Source organism: Lissotriton helveticus, chromosome 5_1, assembly GCF_964261635.1.
Source record: "Lissotriton helveticus chromosome 5_1, aLisHel1.1, whole genome shotgun sequence".
NCBI lineage: Eukaryota > Metazoa > Chordata > Amphibia > Caudata > Salamandridae > Lissotriton > Lissotriton helveticus.
In genome coordinates this window covers 440,897,153-440,911,429 of record NC_136065.1, presented here as the reverse complement: position 1 = coordinate 440,911,429, position 14,277 = coordinate 440,897,153, and the positions used below count along the sequence as shown (strand labels likewise).

Here is a 14,277-nt window from a genome sequence, read left to right as displayed (position 1 = left end):
AACCAATGAATGCTTTGAGATTTCATTGGAATTGTTGGTTCGTATTTAAAAAAGATGTATCCTTGTTAGCAAAGCCTATAAAGTTTTAGGTTTTTTTTTTTTTAAGGATAGCGCCACAATATTCTGCCACAATGGGAAAATGCTGCCCCGATCTACACATGAAACTTTGCTGGAATACTGAAAATACCCTCACTCCCCTTCAAAGTGTGTATGCTTAAAGATAACGCACTTTTCAACGAATAGAGTAGGAACGGGTGTTTTAACCTTTAGATTCGCCCTTATCGGACGCGCACAGAATCTATACATGCCTCTCCAGTGTTAGATAACGCTGCTTTTTCCCCCGTTTTTCGGAGTGGGCCAAATGTGTTTTCAGACACTCTGGCCGATAAATGACTGGTCTCGTTGGTGTCCTAATTAATGTAGAAGCTGTTTTATTCTAACCCCTGCTGTCGGGTGGCCTGTTGGCATTTTAACATGGAAAAACCCCTGGGGGCTAACTTAATTGATTCCTCGCTGCCAGCCGATCTGTGAGTGTCGCTGAACAGCCAAGTGCATGCGTATTCCGGAGCGTCTTGTTGAAGTGTGCTTCTGTTCTGACAGGTGAGGACGCCATGACAGGCGACACCGACAAGTACCTGTGCCCGCAGGACCTGAAGGAGCTGGGCGACGACTCCCTGCCGCAGGAGGGCTACATGGGCTTCAGCATAGGGGCGCGATCTGCCAGGTACTGTGCCTTCTTTTCTTCACTCGGCCTCTCCCTACCGCAGAAAACAGCACATGGATGGAAGTCTATTCAGGCCTGGACGTAGTCACGTGGAATTATTTCATAATAAAATATAGTCAGTTAGATTCGGTGTGCTTGAAACGGGTTGGGTGGGAATGATGGGTGTGTGTGTTTTTTGGAGGAGTTATGTTATTGCTTTTGGTGGGGCTAATAATTTGTGCTTTAGAGCCGATGTAAAGAAAGAAAGAATGGAGCTGGTACTGTGGGATTTGCAAGCGCGAGGCCAGAGACATGTAGATGGACACAGAACTATGTGGGTTAATACAAAGTCCCCCCTACTATCGTTCGCATTGCATGTGCCTTGTCGGGCCATTAGGAACGTTCAGAAAGAGTGTTTATGCTTACAGGTGACGTGTTGAGTCACTCAGTGACGCACTTCCTGTCTGCCTCAGTTAAACAGTGACGTCACAGACAGAAGCTGCAGCAGAAGCAGGGCTCGAGGCGGGTGCCACGCGATACGCGGATTTCCTCCGCACTGGAAGTACAGTTTATGTTACTGGCAGTGTCTGTCTGGGCCTTTTCTATGCTTCAAACAAACGCGGCCTTGTGCCCGTGGATAGATCACTTCCACAGTAGTGGATTAGGCAGCATGTATGCTGACAGACAAATTATTTTGAGGCTAATAATTAAACCCCACTCCAGAGTGCCCCAGGACTTTTTCCTATGGCTTAATGAGATGTTGTTAAAAAAAAAAAAAATTGCATTGTCTGCCCCTGAATGACACCTCCCACAAGGTAAAGCTGGGAGGTTTACACGCCAGGCTGCTCTGTGCAGGTTGCATTAGATCAGGAAGACGGCAGCCTGGACGTGCCTTTATTTCACGATCGAGGTATTGCACTTTCGTTTGTTGATCCCGTCGGTAACCTAATGCATGTTTAACTAGTTTGTAGAAAAACTTACGCCAGGAAAGAGGGCGCCTCCTATAGAAATGTGAGCAGCTTGTACACCAGAAGCATGTTGTGACATGAAAACACTGTACTAAACGGGGAGCCGGGATCTGAAAGCAGACAGTATATTTATTAAAGTGAACCTCAAACGATACAGGGCTGGTCGAAATGTTTTGAAGTGTCAATCATTTTCATTGGTTTTGCATTCTCGCTCGAAATGATTTTTTTTATTTTTTAATCGCTTCCATGCTTGTGATTACGAAAATGTCATTCCAGTTTGCAGCTGCTTCGTCCATTTTACATCTGCACAGTTCATATACACATGTTATGCTCACATCACACAACGATTCGTGATCTCTCCGGCTACAGCATTCCAGGCACTGTAAAACAGACCGTGTGTGGAATTAAAATAAGTCGTGTGATTTCGAGGATAACATAAATGCTTGAAACGTTTGAGTTACACGCAGCAGCATTTTGCTTACGCCGTCTGATTGTTTGCTTTCTGTTTCTTCTGTTCTCCCCCGAACACCCTTGTACATTTCTTAAAACTAGTCCCAAGATCAGGTAAGAGGGCACGCCACCCTACTCCATTTCTCTGCTCTCTCCCGTGCTCATCCTCAGTCTTCTCCTGTGCTTGTTGTGGAGTGGTGTGGTTTATGTTCTGTGGTGAATAACTGTTTTTTTGTTGCTCCTTGTGGTTAACGCATACTAGACAGCTTGATTTTGTGGACTCAACATGATGATAAAGTTGGGCGAGTGTGTGCTGGGCCTTTTTTTTAACCCATGCTTTTAGATGAGAGTATGAAAGCAAAGAAAGTGGGCCCAATTCCTCCATTGATTAGTAAAAGACAGCCACAGTTGGGGTGCACTGGCCCCCTCACAGCATTGTGCTGTACTCTATTGACAGCTACACCCCTGTTGCGTAGAAAGAAGTGGGTTAAGAAATCTTAGCTGTTGTGCATGGAGTGATTCATAAAAGTTGATCTTTGGTATTTATGGTTCCAGTATACACTCACTATCTCACTATTTTTCAAAATACAGACATTCATTGTTCTGACGTCACAGCAGTAACCAAACACAGGATTTTCACTGCTTTGATGTGATATTCGGCCAAAAGGAATTCCCATTAAGCACCCTTTGCTTCCTAAAATACGAGAAGACGTCAACGCACATAAAGGGAACAGTCCTATGTGGAACACATACGACTTCCACACAAAAAATAGAATAAAGAGAAATACACCAGAATTAACTCACACCAAGATATTTCAAATGAAAAAAGCGATTTTGTGGTGTGCATAAACACAATTAAGCTAAATATAAATGGAAACGTGTTCTTATCAGTTAAAATACCATTCTCCATTGATAATCATTTTACCATCGTTTTTACCTGTAACTACAACAAAGAACGGTGTGTTAATAATGACTATATATGGGAACCATATCATAACAAAATTCTGCGTGGGTATCTGTCAAAAGAGAAGATCTTTTCCACAGGGCGGGTCTTCGTGACATCATAGAAAGCTCACATTTTGCGGTAATTGTTTAAGACGTCCCATAGAACCTCTTTGTGGAATGAATTCGCTTGTGACATCACCTGTCAGCACTTCCTTTTGTTCTTTGCTGTTGTGCAGTGTAACGAAAAAAAGAGTTTTCCTTTCTACACATTCAGCACAGGTACATTGGGAGTTTGCCTGCTGTTTGGTGAAGTCCGATAATCGCGCATGGTTTTCACGCACAAGTGTATGTGCCTTCTAGGAGTGAGCTTGCAGCTGTGAACATGTTGGTAGAGCCATATCATTTTATACTGAATAAGCAATCAAGCTCAAGTCTCACAGATTTGCCTTAGCCTTCTTTTTCGATTATTTAATGTGCTGCAAGTTATTGTGCCCATTGTGTTGTGCCAGTGGTGCGCTGTTCTGGCCCTACAAGCAAGTAGTACATACAGTCAGTTATTCTGATGACGAAATCCACAAAATGATGGTTATAGTGAAAAAGGCCAGTAGTCATGTTCCCTAGTGAGGTCTGAGCTGCAGCACTGATCTAAAACTCATATAACAGCAATTTCATTATCCATTTATTTTTATTTTTTTGTTTTTCCATGCTTACTGTACATTCTTCATTTAAATCATCTTTTTGCTAATTCCTGGAAGATGCATGCATTAACTTTATGTTTTATCCATCTCATTGTCATCAACACTTTCTGTGGTAAATTGTAAATACAACAGCCTCCGCTCCTTCAGTTCGGATAGGTCCTACACGCTGAACAGAAGCTCTTACGCACGGGATAGCATGATGATAGAGGAACTTCTTGCACCTTCGAAGGAGCAGGTAAAGACATTTGTACTTATGACTGTCTTTTTAGCTTTAATACAGTTAAGTTGCAATTGGTATGCTCTGTTTGCCTTTGTTTAAAGTGTTGAAGCATTTGTTCATTGAAGTATGACTCAAACAGGTACCTGCTCATGATGATGTGAAATGGTGGATGCATATTTCCAAGTATTAAAAAAATATACACACATTAAAGCTCTTGCGATATATATATATATATATATATATATATATATATATATATATATATATTTATTTATGTATATATATATATATATGTATGTATTTATTCATGCATTTATACGCATGTATTTATTTATTTATTGATACCGGTATTTCGCTATCAGGACTTGTAAAACACACCAGTACATGTCCTACCTTTCACATTCACTGCACCCAGCCCACAGGGCTAGCTTGGGCCTTCCTTAGGGGTGCTTTACATATAATAAAAGGGAAGATTTGAGCCTGGCAAGTGGGTGCACTTGCCAAGTCGACATGGCCGTTAAAATCTGCACTTGCAGACACTGCAGTGGCAGGCCTGAGACATGTTTGCAGGGCTATTCATGTGGGAGGCTCAGTCAGTGCTGCAGTCCCACTAGTAGCATTTACCAGGGACTTATAGTGAATCAAATATGCCAATCATGGATAAACCAATCACATTGCAATTTACACATATGAACTTTAGCACTGATTAACAGTGGTAAAGTGCTCAAAGTCCCAGAAAACAACAAAAACTGGTATAAAAAAATAGGAGGGAGAAGGCAAAAAGTTTTGAAATAACCCTGCAAAAAGGGCCATGTGCAACATCACTCATGACATGGTCAGTTACATCACTGATGACATCAAAGATGACGTCTCAAATAACATCACTTAAGACATCATGATATGATTGTGAGTGTTTTCTAAATGTTTGAGTGTTAAACATATATGCTAAGCTACTACAAAAGTTAAATTAGTATACTTTGAGTGCTAGTAATGAGTGATACAACTTCTAACATATATTATGTTCTGTGTGTATCCGTGTGTGAGTGGGTGCCTGAGTGGATGTATGGGTTAGTGTGTGGGTGTGTAAATAGCTATATGGGTGAGTGAACGGCTGTGTGAGTGGCTGTTTAGTTGCGTGAGTGGGTGTGTGTGTGGCTGTATGGGTGAATAAGTGGATGTTTGGTTAATTGAGTAGGTGTGTGAGGAGCTGTGTTGGAGAGTGTGTGTCTTTGTGAGTGGTTGTATGAATGTGTGAATGGGTGCATGTTAGTGGGTATGTGAGTGGTTGTATGGGTGAGTAAATGACTTATGTTGAGAAGATGTATGAGTGACTGAGTAGGTGTGTGAGTGGTTGTATGGGTAAATAAGTGGGTTGGTGGGTGAGTACCTGAATGGGCGAGTGTGTGGCTCTGTGAGTGGCTGTATGGGTGAGTTGTGTTAGTAGCTGTATGGTTGAATGAGTGGTCGTGTGAGTGGCTGTATGAGTGAGTGGGTGGTTGTGTGAGTGGCTCTATGGATGAGTAAATGGGTGTGTGAGCAGTTGTATGGTTTTGTGAATGGGTATGTGGGTGGTTGTGTGGGTGTGTGCACCTGCTGCAGGAGTGGAGTGGGTTGGGAATCATAGTAGTTGTGGTAAGAACAGTAGAAGTCAGGTGAAGATTTGACTTGTTTTAGGCTCGAGATTCGAAAAGGACATTCGAGAAAGAAGAGAGAGTGAGAGGCCACTAAAATAATTATGGCCTGGTTGCATGTTATAAAGAACAAATGTACTATTAAACATGCATTCATACATTTGTTGATGCATTGAAAATATAAAATTCCATACTATTACTACAGTACAATGCAAATCTCAAATCCAATTTTACAATCATAGCACAGCATAACTGGTATGGAAAAACTGTTTACAGCTAACTATTTCAAAGAATGCACATTTAATGACTTAATAAAGTAAACCAGCTAGTCTATTTAGTGTGATTTTAGGCATACTTGTAACGATTACTATCCTAGTTTTTTTAAAAGGTCATTGGTTACGATGACTGCACAATACTAAAGAGCATGGCATAAAACATATATGTAGAGCTCCCCTGAATAATATACTATTTATTACTGCTTTTGAGGAAGGCGAGGACATCAAAAGCGGCCTCTTGTAAGTCCTAGTTCCTTCCCTGCTCGCTACACTGTTCTTATTCGTGTTAGGCTCTCCACATCATAACCGGATTGACACATATTGCTAATAACAAACATTAATGCCTTGTACAATTTTGTCAACCTTTGAAATGTATGGCTCAAGCATACTTGGTTGGATTTGAAATATTGCACCCTCAGAGCCACATTACTTGTATCTTCATGCACGTATATTGTATAATTTGTGCCTAATTCAATCAAGTTATTTCTTGTGTTTGATTCGTTCTCCTAGAACTCCCAGCGCACCTGCTCTTTGAACTCTGCAACCCCCTCCCCCGAAACCCGCCTCCCTCCCCCTGATTACTGACCTTTTACACTTAAAGACGCCGCTCATGAACCAATTGTTTGGTTTATAAAGGACAGTGAGACCCCAATTTTGAGTCTGTCCACATCTTACTTCTCCCTCACTGTACCCCCCACTAATGCTTATGTTGTAGGGACTAACTCTGTTGTACCCTTAAGCACTTAATTGCAGTAAGGTGGTTCTAACCTCTAGATGGAATGGCTTTGCTAAGTTTCACATTTTAACAGTGGTCGAAGTGGGGAATAAAAAGTAGGGCAACTGTGGGTGGAGAATCGGGGGGCGGGAATAACCGAAGAGTGGATCCAGTGGGCTTAGTCGCGGTGTGGCTAGAAATCACAAAACATACCAATTTTTAGTACGTTTAGCATTTCACTGACCAGTTACAGCTTCTAACGTTATTTAATTCGAACAATGGATAAACATGTTTATTTGAGGTTTAATTCAGGAAAAAGAAAATACTCATAGGGAATACAGGTTTATGTAAAGCGTGCGAAATATAAGCAGGAACAATGGCATGGGCGCAAATTCAGGATGGTGAGTGTAAAAGTTCAGGACAAGTGGTCAAAATTCAGGACAAAAATTCAGGACAGGAGGTCAAAATTCAGGACAAAAATTTGGGACAAAAGGTATGCTTTGCTGACACATAAGTGGATGTCATGCAATAGTATATAAATAAATAGGCAAGGAACATATGTACAAGTCACTTCTCCTACCCCGTCACCTCTCCTTCCCTGTCATTTCCCCTGCCCCGTCACCGCTCCTGTCCGTTCACCGCTCCTGCATATTCACCGCTCCTGCCCGTTCACTGCTCCTACCCATTCACCACACCTGCTCATGCCAAATCACTGCTCCCGCCCAGTCACTTCTCCTGCCTCGTCACTTCTCCTGCCTCGTCACCGCTCCTGCCCCGTCACCTCTCCTGTCCCGTCACCTCTCCTGTCCCGTCACCTCTCCTGTCCCGTCACCTCTCCTGTCCCGTCACCTCTCCTGTCCCGTCACCTCTCCTGTCCCGTCACCTCTCCTGCCCCGTCACCTCTCCTGCCCCGTCACTGCTCCTGCCCAGCCACCTCTCCTGCCCCTTCTACAGCTCCTGCCCCGTACACAGCTCTTACCCCGTACACCGCTCCTACCCATTCACTTCTGCTGCCCCTTCACTTCTCCTGCCCTATCACTTCTCCTGCCCTGTCACTTCTCCTGCCCTGTCACTTCTCCTGCCCCGTACACTGCTCCTGCCCCGTACACTGCTCCTGCCCCGTACACTGCTCCTGCCCCGTACACTGCTCCTGCCCCGTACACTGCTCCTGCCCCGTCCCTTCTCCTGCCCCGTCCCTTCTCCTGCCCCGTCCCTTCTCCTGCCCCGTCCCTTCTCCTGCCCCGTCCCTGCTCCTGCCCGTCACTGCTCCTGCCCGTCACTGCTCCTGCCCGTCACTGCTCCTGCCCGTCACTGCTCCTGCCCAGTCACCGCTCCTGCCCTGTCTACCGCTCCTGCCCTGTCTACCGCTCCTGCCCCGTCTACCGCTCCTGCCCCGTCTACCGCTCCTGCCCCGTCTACCGCTCCTGCCCCGTCTACCGGTCCTGCCCCGTCTACCGCTCCTGCCCCGTCTACCGCTCCTACCCATTCACCGCTCCTACCCATTCACCGCTCCTACCCATTCACTTCTCCTGCCCAGTCACTTCTCCTGCCCCGTCACTTCTCCTGCCCGTCACTTCTCCTGCCCCGTCACTTCTCCTGCCCCGTCACTTCTCCTGCCCCGTCACTTCTCCTGCCCTGTCACTTCTCCTGCCCTGTCACTTCTCCTAGCCCGTCACTGCTCCTGCCCTGTCACCGCTCCTGCCCCGTCACCGCTCCTGCCCCTTCTACAGCTCCTGCCCCTTCCACCACTCCTACCCATTCACCGCTCCTACCCATTCAATTCTCCAGCCCATCCACTGCTCCTGCCCCGTCACCTCTCCATCCCTGTTGCCTCTCCTTCACTGTCACTTTACTTCTCCTGCCTCGTCACTTCTCCTGCCCCGTCACTTTTCCTGCCCCGTCCCTTCTTCTGCCCTGTCCCTTCTTCTGCCCTGTCCCTTCTCCTGCCCATCACTTCTCCTGCCCTGTCACCTCTCCTGCCCAGTCACCTCTCCTGCCCAGTCACCTCTCCTGCCCAGTCACCTCTCCTGCCCAGTCACCTCTCCTGCCCAGTCACCTCTCCTGCCCAGTCACCTCTCCTGTCCCGTCACCTCTCCTGTCCCGTCACCTCTCCTGTCCCGTCACCTCTCCTGCCCCGTCACCTCTCCTGCCCCGTCACCTCTCCTGCCCCGTCACCTCTCCTGCCCAGTCACCTCTCCTGCCCCGTCACCTCTCCTGCCCCTTCTACAGCTCCTGCCCCTTCCACCACTCCTACCCATTCACCGCTCCTACCCATTCAATTCTCCAGCCCTGTCACTTCTCCTGCCCTGTCACTTCTTCTGCCCTGTCACTTCTCCTACCCCGTCACTGCTCCTACCCCGTCACTGCTCCTACCCCGTCACTGCTCCTACCCCGTCACTGCTCCTGCCCCGTCCACTGCTCCTGCCCCGTCCACTGCTCCTGCCCCGTCCACTGCTCCTGCCCCGTCCACTGCTCCTGCCCCGTCCACTGCTCCTGCCCCGTCCACTGCTCCTGCCCCGTCCACTGCTCCTGCCCCGTCCACTGCTCCTGCCCCGTCCACTGCTCCTGCCCCATCCACTGCTCCTGCCCCGTCACCTCTCCATCCCTGTTGCCTCTCCTTCACTGTCACTTTACTTCTCCTGCCTCGTCACTTCTCCTGCCCCGTCACTTTTCCTGCCCTGTCCCTTCTTCTGCCCTGTCCCTTCTCCTGCCCATCACTTCTCCTGCCCTGTCACCTCTCCTGCCCAGTCACCTCTCCTGCCCAGTCACCTCTCCTGTCCCGTCACCTCTCCTGTCCCGTCACCTCTCCTGCCCCGTCACCTCTCCTGCCCCGTCACCTCTCCTGCCCCGTCACCTCTCCTGCCCCGTCACCTCTCCTGCCCCGTCACCTCTCCTGCCCCGTCACCTCTCCTGCCCCGTCACCTCTCCTGCCCCGTCACCTCTCCTGCCCCGTCACCGCTCCTGCCCCGTCCACCGCTCCTGCCCCGTCCACCGCTCCTGCCCCGTCCACCGCTCCTGCCCCGTCACCTCTCCTGCCCCGTCACCTCTCCTGCCCCGTCACCTCTCCTGCCCCGTCACCTCTCCTGCCCCGTCACCTCTCCTGCCCCGTCACCTCTCCTGCCCCGTCACCTCTCCTGCCCCGTCACCTCTCCTGCCCCGTCACCTCTCCTGCCCCGTCCACCTCTCCTGCCCCGTCCACCGCTCCTGCCCTGTCCACCGCTCCTACCCTGTCCACCGCTCCTACCCATTCACCGCTCCTGCCCTGTCACTTCTCCTGCCCTGTCACTTCTCCTGCCCTGTCACTTCTCCTGCCCTGTCACTTCTCCTGCCCTGTCACTTCTCCTGCCCTGTCACTTCTCCTGCCCCGTCCACTGCTCCTGCCCCGTTCACTGCTCCTGCCCCGTCCACTGCTCCTGCCCCGTTCACCGCTCCTGCCCCGTTCACCGCTCCTATCCATACTCTTCTCCTGCACCGTCACTGCTCCTGCCCTGTCCACCGCTCCTACCCATTCACCGCTCCTACCCATTCACCGCTCCTACCCATTCACCGCTCCTGCCCTGTCACTTCTCCTGCCCGTTCACTGCTCCTGCCGTTCACTGCTCCTTTCCGGTCAGCACTCCTGCCCATTCACCGCTCCTGCCCCGTTGACCGCTCCTGCCCCGTTGACCGCTCCTGCCCCGTTGACCGCTCCTGCCCCGTTGACCGCTCCTGCCCCGTTGACCGCTCCTGCCCCGTTGACCGCTCCTGCCCCGTTGACCGCTCCTGCCCCGTTGACCGCTCCTGCCCCATTTACCACTCCTGCCCCGTTTACGGCTCCTGCCCCGTTCACCGCTCCTGCCCCGTTCACCGCCTCTGCCCCATTCACTGATCCTGTCCTTTCATTGCTCAAGCTCGGTTACCTCTCCTGCTCATGCCTAATCACCACTCCTGCCCCGTCACCTCTCCTGCCCCGTCACCTCTCCTGCCCCGTCACCACTCCTGCCCCGTCACCACTCCTGCCCCGTCACCACTCCTGCCCTGTCACCACTCCTGCCCCGTCACCACTCCTGCCCCGTCACCACTCCTGCCCCGTCACCACTCCTGCCCCGTCACCACTCCTGCCCCGTCACCACTCCTGCCCAGTCACCACTCCTGCCCAGTCACTGCTCCTGCCGTTCACTGCTCCTGTCCGGTCAGCACTCCTGCCAGATCACCGCTCCTGCCCCGTCCCTTCTCCTGCCCCGTCCCTTCTCCTGTCCCATCACTTCTCCTGTCCCATCACTTCTCCTGTCCTGTCACTTTCCCTGCCCCGTTACTTCTCCTACCCGGTCACCTCTCCTGCCCGGCATCTCCTGCCCGGCACCTCTCCTGCCCCGTCACCTCTCCTGCCCCGTCACCTCTCCTGCCCCGTCACCTCTCCTGACCCGTCACCTCTCCTGACCCGTCACCTCTCCTGACCCGTCACCTCTCCTGACCCGTCACCTCTCCTGACCCGTCACCTCTCCTGACCCGTCACCTCTCCTGACCCGTCACCTCTCCATCCCTGTTGCCTCTCCTTCCCTGTCACTTCTACCTGCCTTCACTTCTACCTGCCCCTTCACCTCTCCTGCCCGGTCACCTCTCCTGCCCGGTCACCTCTCCTGCCCGGTCACCTCTCCTGCCCGGTCACCTCTCCTCCCCGGTCACCTCTCCTGCCCGGCACCTCTCCTGCCCCGTCACCTCTCCTGCCCCGTCACCTCTCCTGCCCCGTCACCTCTCCTGACCCGTCACCTCTCCTGACCCGTCACCTCTCCTGACCCGTCACCTCTCCATCCCTGTTGCCTCTCCTTCCCTGTCACTTCTACCTGCCTTCACTTCTACCTGCCCCTTCACCTCTCCTGCCCGGTCACCTCTCCTGCCCGGTCACCTCTCCGGCCCGGTCACCTCTCCTGCCCGGTCACCTCTCCTGCCCGGTCACCTCTCCTGCCCGGTCACCTCTCCTGCCAGGTCACCTCTCCTGCCCGGGCTCACCTCTCCTGCCCGGTCACCTCTCCTGCCCCGTCTCCTCTCCATCCCTGTTGCCTCTCCATCCCTGTCACTTCTACCTGCCCCATCACCTCTCCTTTCCGGTCTCCTCTTCTGTTCCTTCATTTCTCCTGCCCAGTTCACTCTGTGAACAACATTGACAAATTTCACATGGTGGCAAGTTCCCCACAATACTCTGTCTGGGGAAAACTTCTCTGTAATCACTAACTCAGCATGATATGCTAAAGGCAGAGGGCGGGCGCATTGTCATTTGAAAGGGGATAATCAGCCTCACTCGAAATGACATTGGGCCTGCCCATAGTCTGTGAGAGCTCAGGGAGGGGCTGCTGCAGCCTCTGGAGTTCAACAGAGAAGTGCGAGCCGCCCCTTGCACCACACAAGCTGAATGAAAAACTCATTATTACGTAGGACTTTTCTTGCTGTCCCGGGATGCTTTTTTGAAAGAAAGAAGTAGGGGAACGCACTAAAATAATTTTTAAAAGTATGAGCACGCCGTGCCCTTCTGATCCCGCCGACTTCGACCACTGCATTTTAATATCTCTTTTTCTAAAAGATATCCAGGCTCAGATCGCCTTTAAATTATGTCAGCCTCTGTTAAGTTATTGATCTGATGGGACATTAGTGTTCTTTTCAATTGTTTGGTGTTAAAGTTCTATTCTAAAGTTCTTTGAAGTGCTGAATAAAAAATGGTGAATAGAAGTATAATGCATAATGCTAGCCTCCTGTCTTGCCATAAAATCTGTAAACCTAGAGCAGGGTTTGCACGTGGCCTGTCGCTGGTAAGTGCTGTAAGCTGCACGTGACCTACGAGTCTTGTTAGATCTTCATTAAGCATTGGGCGAGAGGCCCTGCCGGAGGCCAGCACACACCTTGTTTGTATATCAAAGGGTTTCCCAATGTCATTCAGCGCCATGACTCAACTGAACCCTTTGTTGCTTATCAGAAGGCGTGCTGCTCGCTGGTTAGGAGAGCTGTAGAGCCGCAGCCCAGCTAAGCACACGAGTTAACACCTTCATGGCCAGGAGGAGTGTAAAACCCACAGCTTGCACAATGCTTTATGGATGACCTGTTAATGTGTCTCTGTATTATCCTTTCAGTTGCTCCTGACAATTGTACTGCCACTTGCCTGTGGGTAGAATAGCTGTCACCCCACTAGCTCATTCATAAAAAAAACAACACAACTCGTTCTAGGCTGCACACAATGAGCCTCACTGAGCAAAAGCCACTCTCATTCTTTGCCAGTGTTTACCCGAGCATGCCGTGCTCCTCTTATGTTATGTTATCGACAACTTCACAAAGTGCACCTGTCTTGATATTCGCTCTTTGAGCCCTGTTTGTGAAATCTGCACATTTCAAGTGACTGGGCCACCTGATCTGAGAGAGACTGGCTGCCTGCTGACATGTTGTGGCGTGATGACGCAATATGGACTAGAAGGATGGAACCACTGGATGTACGTCGTTACACCGCATGCTTTTACAACGCATGCCTTTACGACGCAAGTTTTACAACGCAAGTCGTTACAACGACTTGCTTTGGGGGGCACTGGATAGTGAATAGTTTAATTTACTATTCCAACTCCAGTCCCCGTGGATAGTAGGGAAGGTGTTGGATAGTAAATTAAAACTATTCCCTATCCTAGAGCGCCCCCCAGCGCAAGTCGTTGTAAAAGTTGCGTTGTAATGGTTGCGTCGTAAAGGTACTTCGTTGTAAAAGTTGCGTTGTAAACGCTGTTCCCCGAACCACTAGGCATGCCTGGTCACCCGCTTTGATCTGGAAGCCACTTTTGGCACAGAGATCACCTTCCTGTTCCTCCACCCTTTCTTGGCACTACTGAATTTGTATTGCCTTGTGTGCCTCCTTACTTTCAGAACGCCATACGTATATATCTTTCGAGCACGTGTTCCCCTATGGCAGTATCTTGGAACTGAATAAGGGATATTTACTCTTACGCAACTCAACCAGACTTATTTTGTCGACCTCAGAAGGATGTACATCGAAGGGCAGTCTTTATGTATTGCGTTGTAGTTGTACAACAAATGTCTGCAATACTGAAGAGTTTCCAATCCACCTAACCACTGTATGAATGGACAGCCTTTATTATCAAATATCTATCCACATTGCATCAGCTAGACCTAGTTCCGCGAAGTATCAGGGCTCTGCATGCAATGCAGTATTGTGTTTAGGTTCCAGGTCAGACAGATTTAAAGGAAGAAGGAATACGTAACTGGGGACATATTAGGTACCACCTGTACAGTTTTTAATCATTTTCACTGCAAATGTCTTAAAGTATCAGATGATCGAAGATCACTGTGTCCAGATTCGCACCATTAATTTGTCAATTGCTTAAGGCTGGAATAGAAATATGATTGACAACAGCATACTGCCTCATGTGGGCCTGCTCTTTGTGAAAGCACAAATGTAAATATAAACATAATTTTAATAAAAATCAAAAAGGACTGGCTAATGCCGGATTGAAAAACACACAAAATGATGGACGGAATGTTGCACAATGGCAAAACATTCACCCTCAGTCACAGATCTGGGTTTAATCCATCGTTATTTTGCTCACCAAGGAACCCCAGTTCTGACATGGCCATATGCAAATCAGTCTTGACCCTGTGCCTCATGGGAACAGTCCAGCCCGAACTGCCAAGCCATGTCTTCCCT

At 49.5% G+C, this 14,277-nt stretch overlaps 1 protein-coding gene across 32 annotated transcripts in view; it reads left to right on the top strand.

The window, feature by feature from the left end:
• ANK3 (ankyrin 3) overlaps positions 1-14,277 on the top strand; it is a 1,924,186-nt gene that overhangs the window by 1,621,941 nt on the left and 287,968 nt on the right. For 28 of the 32 annotated variants that reach the window (XM_078642672.1, XM_078642674.1, XM_078642668.1 and 25 more), the window contains 2 exons: positions 601-724; positions 3,897-3,999. In XM_078642672.1, coding sequence (XP_078498798.1) covers positions 601-724; positions 3,897-3,999 — 227 coding nt within the window. The remainder of the gene's footprint in view (positions 1-600; positions 725-3,896; positions 4,000-14,277) is intronic. The other 4 variants (XM_078642664.1, XM_078642665.1, XM_078642658.1 and 1 more) reach the window with 1 other exon arrangement.